Source organism: Camelina sativa, chromosome 19 (genome assembly GCF_000633955.1).
Source record: "Camelina sativa cultivar DH55 chromosome 19, Cs, whole genome shotgun sequence".
Classification (NCBI taxonomy): Eukaryota; Viridiplantae; Streptophyta; class Magnoliopsida; order Brassicales; family Brassicaceae; genus Camelina; species Camelina sativa.
This window is the reverse complement of record NC_025703.1, coordinates 21,790,173-21,804,074: the sequence shown is the minus strand read 5'-3', so window position 1 is coordinate 21,804,074 and position 13,902 is coordinate 21,790,173. Positions and strand designations below refer to the sequence as shown.

At 36.2% G+C, this 13,902-nt stretch overlaps 1 protein-coding gene across 1 annotated transcript; it reads left to right on the top strand.

Moving 5' to 3' along the window:
* LOC109130886 (uncharacterized mitochondrial protein AtMg00810-like) lies at nt 2,667-3,949 on the top strand. Its single transcript, XM_019240974.1, has 4 exons — nt 2,667-2,735; nt 2,792-2,944; nt 3,008-3,467; nt 3,537-3,949. The coding sequence occupies exons 1-4, from the start codon at nt 2,667-2,669 to the stop codon at nt 3,947-3,949; spliced, it is 1,095 nt and encodes a 364-aa protein (XP_019096519.1).

Genomic DNA, 13,902 nt, shown 5'->3' with positions numbered 1-13,902 from the left:
TATTGAAACTATACTTTTTGGTGGTATGGTGATGAATATGATGATGATGAATATGATGATGATGAAAAGATGGATGCAAGGTGTTTCAATTACCCTTATGATGTTGTAGCATAAAGGATGTCAAACCATAATGAGTGTGATGCAAGCAATCAGGATGTGAATACTTGTCTAAGTCAAGCCAAATATGATGAATGATTTTAGCTAGCAACCTAATGATGATTATGAAATGCAGAATGTAAAGCTACTAAGACAAGAAACTAGATGCAAGGTAAACAGAGAAAACAAAGCAGTAATGGTACTAAACAAGAACAAGAACTAAGCTAATGCAAGCCAAGTAATGAAACAGGAACAAACATAAATGGAATGGATGCAACAGGAATGAAACAGAGAGTTGCAGAACATAAACAACAATCTCTGGAACGAGCTCGAGCAAGCACTCGATCGGATGTGCGATCGAGTGGGAGGTCGAGTTGACAAACGAAGAACAGAAATAGAGCAAACAATGAAAACAGAGCAAAACAAAAGCAAATCAAACAGCAAGCAATTAACAGGATTTAAACGGGGAAATCAATAGACAAAGAAATGTCCTAAGGATGGATTCATGGGCTGGACTCAAGCTATGGTTATCCAAACTGATCAACAAACCTCAATCAACAATGAGCTATCTCTAGACAGTGATCTTCTAATACTTGTTAATCCATTCTCATGACAATAACAATCAAGCTTAGATACTCGTAGACCTAGTTCTCACTAGCTATTACATATTAAAGCAGACATTAAACAACCAGATCATCAATGTCAAAAATCACTTTAAACATCTAATCTCTTAGCAAGCTTCATGATAATCTCTAGCATTAGCCTTATCTAACAACTTAGACATTGGTGTGATGCTAAGAAGCTTAAGATCTATCATTACCCTCTTAGTATAAGAATAGCATAGAGCATATCTAATTTAGAAGAGATGTATAACAATAAAGCTTGATCAATCTAAACACCCATAACCTTTACCCAGCCTAATCCATCCTTAAGATCTCTACACACTACTCACAATCACTAAACATGATGAACAAAATCATAAACCCAGAAATCAATGAAACTTGCATGATTAGAAAGATAAGACAAAGATCTACAATATTGAAGAAGAATTCAAACCCAAATTCTCAATACTTAGAAAGTTATGGAACCAACAAGTATCAAAGATTTCTTGAGATAATACAAAAGTGGCTAATGATCTAAGCAAAAGAAAGGCAAAAAGTCGATAATTCCCAAGAAGGTAAATACTAGGTCTAGATATTATTTCTCTAAAAAGTGCTCTCTTTTCGGCCATGAGGTACAAGGGGTTTATATAGGAGAGAGGGGAAGCCCTAAAATGGCTAGAAGACAAAATAGGCAGGCGGCTCGGTCAACTCGACCAGGTGCTCGGTCGGGTGCTTGGTCGAGTGACCTCTTCTTCTGCTTCTTCCAGCCGGTCGAGTCCTTCTCCACACACGGTCGAGTGGACTTCCGGATCTTGATTCTTCTGCTCTAGCTCCCTTGTCTTCTTCACTTGATAGCTCCAATCCTCTTCAGTATCCTTCCATGCTCCTTAGGATCCAAAATCACCTGCTTATGCTAAAAACTATGCAAATGCAATGCAATTCTACTCTAATGCATAAACAGTCCTAAAGCTACTCAATAATGGCCAAACTAGATAGTAAATCATGCAAAAGATGTGAATATACTAAGGTAAAACAAGGTGAAATATATGAACATCAACACTCCCAAACTTAGTCTTTGCTTGCCCTCAAGCAAATAAACAAGACATAAGTAGGGAAGTGAGGTTTAAAAGTGGGATCTCAGTATAAGAATAGCATAGAGAATATCTAATTTAGAAGAGATGTATAACAATAAAACTTGATCAATCTAAACACCCATAACTTTTACCCAGCCTAATCCATCCTTAAGATCTCTACACACTACTCACAATCACTAAACATGATGAACAAAATCATAAACCCAGAAATCAATAAAACTTGCATGATTAGAAAGATAAGACAAAGATCTACAATATTGAAGAAGAAATCAAACCCAAATTCTCATACTTAGAAAGTTATGAAACCAACAAGTATCAAAGATTTCTTGAGATAATACAAAAGTGACTAATGATCTAAGCAAAAGAAAGACAAAAAGTAGATAATTCCCAAAAGAGTAAATACTAGGTTTTACAGATTTTTCTCTAAAAGGTCGCTCTCCCTTTTTTTTGTGGCTGCAGTGTACAAGTCTTTATATAGGAGAGAGGGGGAAGCCCTAAAAATAGCTAGAAGACAAAATGGAGAGTCGGCGGTCAACTCGACCATGTGCTTGGTCGAGTGGCCTTTTCTTCTGCTTCTCCCAGCCGGTCGAGTTCCTCTTCGCACACGGTCGAGTGTCTGGTCTAGTGTGGTGGTCGAGTGGACTTCCGGACTTGGTTCCTTCTGCTCTAACTCCTTGATCTTCTTCACTTGATAGCTCAAATCCTTCTCAGCATCCTTCCATACTACTTAGGATCCAAAATCACCTGCTTATGCTAAAATCTATGCGAATGCAATGCAATTCTACTATAATGCATAAACAGTCCTAAAGCTACTCAATAATGGCTAAATGTGCTAATAGATCATGCAAAAGATGTGAATATACTAAGGTAAAACATGGTGAAATATATGAACATCAGGTATAAGGCACGTCTCGTTGCTAAGGGTTACACTCAAGAAGAAGGGGTACGGTTGACTTTCATGAAACATTTTCTCCTTTTTGCAAACTCACTTCTGTGAAGCTTCTTCTGGCTATCTCTGCCATTTATGGATTCACTCTTCATCAATTGGACATCTCTAATGCTTTCCTCAATGGGGACTTAGATGAAGAAATTTACATGAAGCTTCCTTTAGGTTATGCATCAAGAAAAGGGGACTCTCTTCCTCCTAATGCGGTTTGCAAATTAAAAAAAATCTCTTTATGATTGAAGCAGGCATCACGCCAATGGTTTTTGAAGTTCTCGGTCACTCTTCTTGGCCTAGGTTTTGTTCAGTCTCAATATGATCATACTTGTTTCTTGAAAATTACTACTGACGTATTTCTCTGTGTGCTAGTTTACGTGGATGACATTGTCATTGCCACCAACAATGATGCTGCCGCAAATTGCTTGAAGAATGAGCTCAAATCTTGTTTTAAACTTCGTGACCTTGGTCCTCTTAAATACTTCCTTGGTCTCGAAATTGCTCGTTATGATGCTGGAATTTATGTTGGCCAGTGCAAATATGCTCTGGATTTGCTCGATGAGACAGGTTTATTGGGATGCAAACCGGTTGCTTCTCCCATTGACCCTGGTGTTAAACTCTGCCATGACTCTGGTGGTGACTTTGTTGATGCCAAATTCTATCGGAGATTCATTGGTCGATTGATGTATCTGCAGATTACTCGTCATGACATCACATTTGCGGTGAACAAGCTCAGTCAGTATTCCGAGGCTCCTCGTTAGACCCATAAACTTGCTGTATACAGAATTCTTCATTATCTGAAAGGCACTATTTGTCTTGGTCTGTTCTATTCCTCTAAAGCTGAGTTACAAATTCAAGCCTTTGCTGATGCAGACTACAACTCCTGTGTAGATACTCGTCGCTCTACTTCCGGTTTTTGCATGTTCTTAGGCACTTCTCTTATTTCTTGGAAATCTAAGAAACAGAAGGTCGTCTCTAAATCTTCTGCAGAATCTGAGTATCGTGCATTGTCTGTTGCTACTGATGAACTCATGTGGCTTACTAAGTTCTTCAAGGAGCTGCAGATTCCTCTACACAAGCCGACACTCCTTTTCTGTGACAACGAGGCTGCTATTCATATTGCCAATAAATTTGTCTTCCATGAACGCACCAAACATATTGAATCTTACTGTCACAGTGTGCGTGAACGGTTGATTGCAGGTCTGTTTAAGCTCTAGCATATCAACACTCATTTACAGCTTGCAGATCCTTTCACCAAGCCACTTCACCCGACTCCGTACCAACAATTGTTATGCAAGATGGGTCTCATCAACATCTTCGCCCCATCTTGAGGGGGACTATTATTGTATATAGGTCTTTGGTTTAGATTAATTGGAATCTGTATAGTTTAGCTGGTTTATGATCTCCGGTTTAGATTGGTTTAATCTGTATATATTACCTCTATTGTACAGTTGATTCAATTAAGAAAAATGAGATTTATTCTACTGAAAGATTTCTTGGCAATTTTTTCTATTCTCGGTAAATTTATCTCATATTTTCTTGCTCGTTTAGTTATCTTGGCCTCTCTCTCTCCTTTCTCTCTCTATGCTTGTCTTCCATGGAGATGTGACTGCTCACAAAATCACATTGGAAGCCGGCAACTAAGGAGACCTACGCTAATAAAATTTATACACACAGTCACGGCTAATATATGGCTAAACTAAATAAATAATGGAAAAGCCACGAAACAGCCACGAAATGCGAAAAACAATTTGTGGCATTTTGGGGGCAACTTCATGGCTAAAAGCTACCACACAACAACAAAAATGGGTGTGATAAAATGGTACGAATTTAGCCACAAGATATATGTGGCACAGTAGCCACGAGAGCTGAACATGGCGAATCCTTGGCTATATATATTTGCCATAGATTACATCGTGGTAAATCTGTAGCTAATTTACATATTCGTTTACAAAACTTACAATAACGTCACTTGAAGTTTTGACACAAAGCTGAATTAATTTCAATCAATCTTATATGCGTTTCGACAAAAAACAAGAGTGTTTGAATTCATTTTTAACAGCAAGTCTCGGATATGCCATGAATATTCCCGTGCATATGCGTGATATTTGATTTTAGCTATAGAGCATTTGTGGCTAATTCGTGGGTAGATTGTGTTATAAATACTATACATCTTCTTATCGTGTCATACAACACTAAAAAAACAAATGTTATTTTGCTAAAAACAAAAATCTCTAACTTTGTTTAGTCGAGAGATGCTACAGTAAAACCTCTATAAATTAATATTTTTTAAATTAATACTCATTATAAATTAATAAATACTTTTAGTCTCGAGTTGGGCCAATATAAAAAATGACACATTTTGATAAAATAACAAAATAATTTTTTTTTTAGAAATCTTATGTAAAAGTATGTTCTCATCAATATCATAAATTAATAATCAAATAAACAAATATATATACATATATATATATCTAAGAAAATCTAGTGAGATATGACTTTATTGTTGTTTACCTATCTAAGAAAATCTAGTGAAATATGACTTTATTGTTATTTGCATATTCTTGAATTTGCATTTTTGTTGGAGCTCATCTCTAATCTTTTTCATTGTTATCTTCTCAAATCGCATCCAAAAATTATGGAGAATCGTATATGCGATAATTGCTTCTTTACTAACTGGTTCTAAAGGTACTACAATATCTTCTTCGACTTCATTATTATCATAAAGGATAATAGTAGCAATTTTTTCTAAAGTTCTAATATTTATCATTTTACCTAGATAATCTAGTAACGATTGACATTCATCCTATTAGATAGCCAAGGTTATAAATTTTAAAAAATCTTAAAAAATTTGAATGATAACAAAAGTATCTAATTTTGTAATAGAAAATTTTCATAATTATGAAAATGAAAAAAACTATTCATAAATTAATATTTTATTAATTTATAGATAAATTAAAACCTCTCTAAATTAATAAATTTTCATGGTCCCAACCTTATTAATTTATAGAAGTTTTACTGTACTCAGTTTGCATCTCATCAAACTTCCTACATGGAGCAATTAATTTTATCGAGTCATGGAAAAAATTGTTATGACGTGGATTAAATTTTCAACAGATCAAACGCTCCGCACCTCTTGTCACGATTAGTGACTGATCAGTCTCTACTTGGACTCGTTTACAATCGCGAAACATAATTTAATATTTTAATTTGATATATCATGATTTGATTTTTATGGTTTTTAACCATGATATAAGTGTGTTTTTGAGTCCTTTGATTTGTTTTTTAGAATGTTTTAGAATCTTAACAGGTTTACTAGGATTTTGGCATGGAATGAGCGAAATGGAGCGATTTAGATCATTTTGGAGCATTTAACCGGAAAAAATCAATTTGGAGTCTGATCATGTGACCAGCGTCGACCGACACCAAAGGAGCATCGGTCGACTCCAAGACAATCCGAGACAAATCTTCAAATTTAGAAGTTTTACAAAGTTGCTCGAAGTTTTCCATAATTGTGATTAATTCCTTACGTGTCTTAGGACATATATATAGTATATTTAGGCCTGGACATAAAGACCGTACCCAAATACCCAACCCGGAATCCGACCCGAAAAATCGGGTTCGGGTTCGGTACGGGTTTGCCTATAAAACCCTATTGGGTTCTATTTTCTAATACATGTGGGTTCGAGTTAGGATCGGATAATACCCGATACCCGTTTGGGTACCCATTAAACCCGAACATATAAACATATTTATAATAATTATCATTAATATAATACAATTACCCTAAAATTATGATTATAATTTTGAATATTTCATTTAGTTTTATAGCTAAATATCAAAAATAATAAAAATAACTAAAATATTTTGTCACATAAGTCAAATTTTAACTAAATTTATTTAAATTTAATTAATTTTAATTATATTTTTCGGGTACCCGGTAGTTTGAGTACTAATCGGGTTTTAAAATTTGCAACGCAAACCGATCCGAACCCGATAATATCCAAGCCGAACCGAACCCATCTATCTAAAAATACCCAATGGGTTCTATTTTTCTAAACCCGTTTACCCGAACCCGAATGGGTAATACTCTAACCCGAACGGGTTACCTGAATGCCCAACCCTAATATTTTTAGGTTTTAGAAACGGAGAAAAGTTATTTTCCAGCAGTTTTTTGAGAGAGAGATATTGAGAGCTTTTGGGAGAGAGATCTGAACTCCTTCGAGAGAAGAATTCCTGAACTCCTTCTTTTTACTTTTAATATCTATTGCATGTTATTCAGAATTATGATCTGTTCTTCATCGAATATGTCTGAGCAGTTTGCTTGTTAGGTTCAGGGTTTTTCACAGGGATTTTATGAATTATTAGATATGTTTATTTAGAATTCATTATCTTTCTAGATCTTCATCATAGGTTGTTCTTCATATTAATTTTTGATTGATCACCTAGAATTAATACTTTAGGAAAATAAATTGATACGTGAATATAATTGATTTTCCTGATAAAACCTTTTGATGAGCAAAATTACTTCTTGCAAAGAGATTTGATTTAGTAATTTTTGTGAACAATCTAAACCTGTTTTCAAAGCTGATTTTTAACATAGAATTTTACAAAAAGATTTGGATTTTCTGGTTTTAAATTTAGATAATATTTGCAGTGAGAACTGATTTATTTTACAAAAGAGTTTAGAGTTCTAGATCTGATTTTTAATTGCTTGAATCCTATTTAATTATTGATTTAATATTTTGTAATTTCCTGAAAAAATTCCTAGGCCTAGCTTTTTGATCCTATGAATTTACAATACTTTCATTTAATATTTTGCATTGTTTTTCTTAATTTTTAATTCAACTTAATCTGTTTAGCGTAATCATAAAACTCTATAATTTATTGTGTAGTCTTGAGTCCTTGTGGAATTCGACCCCTAAGTATTGCAGTGATCTCTTAATTTGAGAGAGTAGCTCTAAGGTTTAATTTGAGCATATCATATTTTGGCGCCGTTCAAAGACAGGATCAACCCGGAGACTTGATTAGGACCATTGCAGACTTCAACAGAGCTGATTTGATGTATGAAAATCGCTCTGCAATTGTTCCACCACCATTCCCAAGGAATGATTTTGAGCTTAAGCCTGCATACTTCCAGCTAGTTGGACAGAGACCCTTCTCTAACCTGCCCCATGAGAAGCCTTTGGACCACATTGAGCATTTTGAGGATCTTGTGACTAGTATCAAGGCTAATGGAGTGACTGAGGATTACATCTAGTGCAAGCTCTTCCCATATTCACTTGCAGGAGAAGCATCTCAATGGTTAAAACAGTTGCCAGCAGAATCTTTGACATCTTGGCAACAAATTAAGGTGGCTTTCCTTTATTACTTTTATGATGATGCTATGTCTGATGAGCTGAGAGTCAAGCTGTCCTCCTTCAAGCAAAGACCAGATAAAGCTTTCAAGGCAACTTGGGTGAGATTCAAGGCTTATCAAAGGGATTGTCCACACCATGGCTTTTCAAGAGTACAATTGTTGAGTATCTTCTTCAGAGGATGTGACTGGGAGTATCAGTTAGCTTTGGATGCTGAAAGCCATGGAAATTTCAAGACAAGATATCCTGAAGATGATGAAGCTTTAATTGAGAATTTGGCCTCCAACAATAGCACTAAAAGAGCTGATGCTGAAAGAAAGAGATTACATGGAGGATTTGATTCAAAACAGCTAGCTTATGTTAATGCCAAGCTGGATTCAGTTCACAATATTCTAGTGGGTAAGAAGTCAGTCCAATTTGCTGCTGAAGTTGAGACATTTGAGCCAGAGCCAGAGAATACAGAGGAGAATGTCAACTATGTGTATGGAGCTGGGTATCAAGGACAGGGATTCGGTAATCAACAAAGCAACATGCCTTACAGTGGGAACTCTTCAGGGTACACTCCTAACCCAGATTATCAGAAGCAGAACAACAATTATACAAGAACCTATGGGAACTCATCATATCAGTCTCCACCTCCTAAAACTTCTTCGGAGAGTAGAATGGAAGCCATGCTTGAGCAACTTCTTCAAGGTCAAGAACAGTTAACAGTGACGTTCACTGGGAAGATTGATAATGTTTACAATGAGCTTACTGGGAGAATTGATGCATTGAATATTCATGTTAAGAAGCTGGAGAATCAGGTTGCACAGACTGTTGGGTCTGTCAAACGACAAGAGGGTTTTCTTCCTGGAAGAACTGAGTCAAACCCCAAACATGCTTGCAATGCCATATCACTGAGAGATGAAGATGATGGTGAAATTGTTTCTGCAGAAAAGGGAGAGAAATCGACAAATCTGTCGGCTCCAGAAGATGGTGTCGATCGACACCACCTGGGTGTCGGTCGACACTCATCTCAGACAGAACCCGAAACTGCAAAATCTCAGGTTCCAGCTGCTAAAAGGATGTACCAACCGAAGATTCCTTTTCCTAAGCCAAGAAGGTCCAAGCAGGAGATTGAAGATGTTAGATGCAAGGCAATGATGGACAAGGTGATGATTGAGATGCCTTTGATTGATGCAGTAAAACTTTCACCACCAATTAAGCGCTATGTGAAGAGAATGGTGTCAAATGGATTGAGCTCTGAGGAAGGAGCTTTGCTAACTAAGGATGTCAGTGCGATTCGGCTGAACCAGCCCTCACAGAAAAAGAAAGAGAAGAAGCAAGAGGTGGTTGTCTCTAAGGAAGTGAATGCAATACTTCAGTGTAGGACTGATGAGTTGTTACCAGACCCTGAAAGCTTTGTACGTGATTGCTCTATCTCTGTAGAACGGTTTGCTCACTCACTTTGTGATCTAGGTTCTAGTATCAACTTGATGCCACATTCTGTTGCTGAGAAACTTGGGATGACAGAATTCAAGTCAACTAGATTATATCTTATCTTAGCTGATAGATCCCGAAGAATCCCTAAAGGTGTTTTAGAGGATATTCCAATTAAGGTTGGAAATTTCATGATTCCCACTGACTTTGTGGTGCTGACGTATGATAAAGAGCCTAAAGACCCTCTCATATTAGGAAGATCTTTCTTGGCTACAGCTGGTGCCATCATTGATGTGAAGAAGGGAAACATAGCAATGAATGTGGAAGGTTTGGTTATGAACTTTGAGATGGATAAGCTGAGGAGGGCTCCTACTATAGATGGACAGACTTTTTCTGTTGAAAAAGTTCATGCTACACGAGCATCAGGCTCAGTGTTGATCGACACACCATCAGTGTCGGTCGACACCCCTCCACGACCGAGCCCCCACTTGACCAGAACTGAGAGCTCACAGGACATTCTCTATGCTTCAAGTCAGAAAGCTGTTCTAAGACAGAAAAGTCACCACTCCACACTCCATAGTGCACAGGTAAGGCCAAGATATGCATCTTCTTCACCTAATCCTTCTCCTATCATCAATAAGACCTTCAAAGATACTAAAACTGTTTTGCAGTTAACCAAGCCACGAGATTATCGTAGAGCGCTTGTTTCTTCTGTTGATGATTTTGCAGGACATAAAAGAAGCAATCCCGTCCCTAAATCCCGCCCTGGTCCTGTTCTTCACATCCTTGGCAGACCTCATGCACCTAAAGCTTATACACCACCTTGGATGAAGAGGACATTTTCTCGGAAGCATTCATTGCCACTTTCCGATCCATCGGATGCCTGAGCTTCAAAACAGTCAAGCTAATGACTGAAAATAAGCGCTTAGTGGGAGGCAACCCACTTCTAGGTTTGTCTTTTCCTTTTGAGTCATTTTTCTTTTTCCATTGAGTCATTTTTTGTTTGGATTTTGTATGAAATTATGAACTATCTATCTATCATGTTGCTTTTGACTTGTGTTTAAGTGCTTCTTAATAGAATAATCAGGCGAGGGTTGACTTACCAACACAATCGAGTTGCAACTGCCAAAGGATTTTTCGATCATGTTTCTGTCCGCAGAGGGTGTCGACCGACACCTTCATAGCATCGGTTGATACCAATGTTTGCAATGGGTAACCCGAGAATCAGTTCATCTTTTCATTACAAATTTCAATACGTTTTTGTTTCTTTTTGCTTTCCTCTTACTTGAAAACACTGGGGTCAGTGTCGTTTAAGTCTAGAGGAGGTTAGTACTAACTACTAACATAGTTTTTGTGTTTAGTGTGTCAAAACCGTATTTTGTTTCATTGAGTCAAATTTTTCAAAATTTTTGTTGGGAACTATGATTTTTCTTTTTAGTGTATTGCCTTGGTTGATTAATGCTGCAGATTGAATCCTGAATCCGAGTAATGAAAAATCCAATGGCTGACCAGTAAACCAGAGACATCCAAATTTCCAACAGAATCCATAAAAGCCTGAAGTAATTTCTGCACTGTTCTTTTTATCTTATCAAGGAGATTGATGTTCATAGAGCTTGACTCCTTATTCATACCTGACAAGTAAGATTTCAAAAGAATATGGTACTCCTCTCCCTTATTTAAGTTGAAAAGATTATTCTTGAGAGCTTTGTTAAAACAAAAAGAGTAAATAAAAGATGAGATGATTTTGATCAGTTTAGAGAGGTAGGTAAATTACCTGTGACCTCATTACTCTACTCTTGAGTCAAATGATTACACAAAGCTTGGAAACGAGGGGTAGGTAAATTACCGATGATCCCATTATTCACCTACATCTTTGAGAAAAAAAAGAAGAAGTAAATTAAAAAAAAAAAGCAAATCAAAGCTCAAAGGAAGATAAGAATAGAATAAGTTTGGGGGAGAGAAAGAGTACCACATGTCGTACAAGTTATATCTTGCTTGTTATGGTATAGTACGAGAATGAGAATGAGTCTAGAAGGTTCTTGACATTGATCAAATTGATGAGACCCACCGATGAAGGCTTAATGGAGGAAGTAGTGGAATTTGGTTTGAATTTGGGATGCTATGAATGTCAACGGAGAAGTACATGGTGGTTCGATTTGGATTTGTCTGCTGAGCATGTGGATTATGGTTTGAATGATCGTGACATTACTTTAGAAAGAGAAGGAGTTTCCGCGTTTTCAAACCTCTTTCACATGTCTAAGTTTTTGTTTTGCTTGAGGGCAAGCAAAGGCTAAGTCTGGGGGAGTTGATATATCATGGTTTTTTACGGTTTTTAACCATGATATAAGTGTGCTTTTTGAGTCCTTTGATTTGTTTTCTAGGATGTTTTAGAGTCTTAACAGGTTTTCTAGGATTTTGGCACAGAAGGAGTGAAATGGAGCGATTTAGATCATTTTAGAGCATTTAACCGGAAGAAATCAATTTGGAGTCTGATCATGTGACCAGCGTCGACCGACACCAAAGGAGCATTGGTCGACACCAAGATAACCCGAGACGAGTCTTCAAATTTGGAAGTTTTACAAAGTTGCCCGAAGTTTTCCATAATTGTAAGACTAGTCACTGACGTGTTTTAGGACATACATATAGTATTTTTAGGATTTAGAAACGGTGAAAAATTATTTTCTAGCAGTTTTTGAGAGAGAGATATTGAGAGCTTTTGGGAGAGAGATCTGAACTCCTTCGAGAGAAGAATTCCTGAACTCCTTCTTTTTACTTTTAATTTCTATTGCATGTTATTCAGAATTATGATTTGTTCTTCATCGAATATGTATGAGTAGTTTGCTTGTTAGGTTCAGGGTTTTCACAGGCATTTTATGAATTATTAGATATGTTTATTTAGGATTCATTTTCTTTCTAGATCTTCATCATAGGTTGTTCTTCATATTAATTCTTCATTGATCACCTAGAATTAATATCTTAGGAAAATAAATTGATATGAGAATATAATTGATTTTCCTGATAAAACTTTTTGATGAGCAAAATTACTTCTTGCAAAGAGATTTGATTTAGTAATTTTGTGAACAATCTAAACCTGTTTTCAAAGCTGATTTTTAACCTAGAATTTTACAAAGAGATTTGAATTTTCTGGTTTTAAATTTAGATAATATTTGCAGTGAGAACTGATTTATTTTACAAAAGAGTTTAGAGTTCTAGATGTGATTTTTAATTGCATGAATCCTATTTAATTATTGATTTAATATTTTGTAATTTCATGAGAAATTCTCTAAGCCTAGTTTTTTGATCCTCTGAATTTACAACACTTTCATTTAATATTTTGCATTGTTTTTCTTAATTTTTAATTCAACTTAATCTGTTTAGCGTAATCATAAAACTCTATAATTTATTGTATAGTCTTGAGTCCTTGTGGAATTTGACCCATAAGTATTGCAATGATCTCTTAATTTGAGAGAGTAGCTCTAGAGTTTAATTTGAGCATATCATAATTCAAACTCACCCCTTGTACTTATACAAAGGAATATACTTTATATGTTTGATCAAAAAAGAAAGAAAAGGAATATAGTTTATACAATATTGTTTTTGAAATTCTGATATTAAGAAAGTAACATATTTTTATTATTTTATCAAAACAGGGCTTAAATTTTAAATAGACATTTTGTAAGCATTTTACTTCACCATTCGGGTAATCTTTGACTATCCAACAAAATATTGGTTGTGGGTTAGGTCCTGTGGATTGTGAGCCAACTTGAAAGAAGCATTAGGAGAAGCTGCTGTTGGAAACAGAGGATCTCAAAATCTCTTAGGAAATAAAGAGACATGTGAGTACACGTGACAAGAGGCAAGTACGATGCCGTTTCATATTAAAGAGAAGAGACTCGAAGCTTCTTCGGTGGAGAAAGAGAACACAAGACGAGGAAGAAGAAGATGAAACAGAGAGAGAGTCTAGATAGAGAGAGAGAGAGAGATTGAAACAGAGAGCTAGTGAGAGAGTTCTGGGTTTTGGGTTATCTCTTCTCTTCTACTTCTTCTTCTTCTTTCTTGTTTATGTATCTCAGATTGGGGTTAATTCGAGGGTGAGTGAGTGTAATCTCCGTTGTAAACACAAGTGTATCTCTTGATTGATTATAGTGAAAGATCGTGAGGAGGAAGCTCCTCACCGAGACGTACCTCAGAGTTGCCGATTGCAACTAGAGGGAACTCATAATCATTAGTGCACTCGTTTATGTTTATGTTGTTTTAAGATCTGTGAATCGAGGCTTGGGACAAAATCGGAGACATCGATTTACAACAGGCCCAAAGCAGCACCAACTCTCCTGATTTTGCACTATGGTTTTACGACACAATGGTTTATCAACATTAAACACCGATCTCTCTTT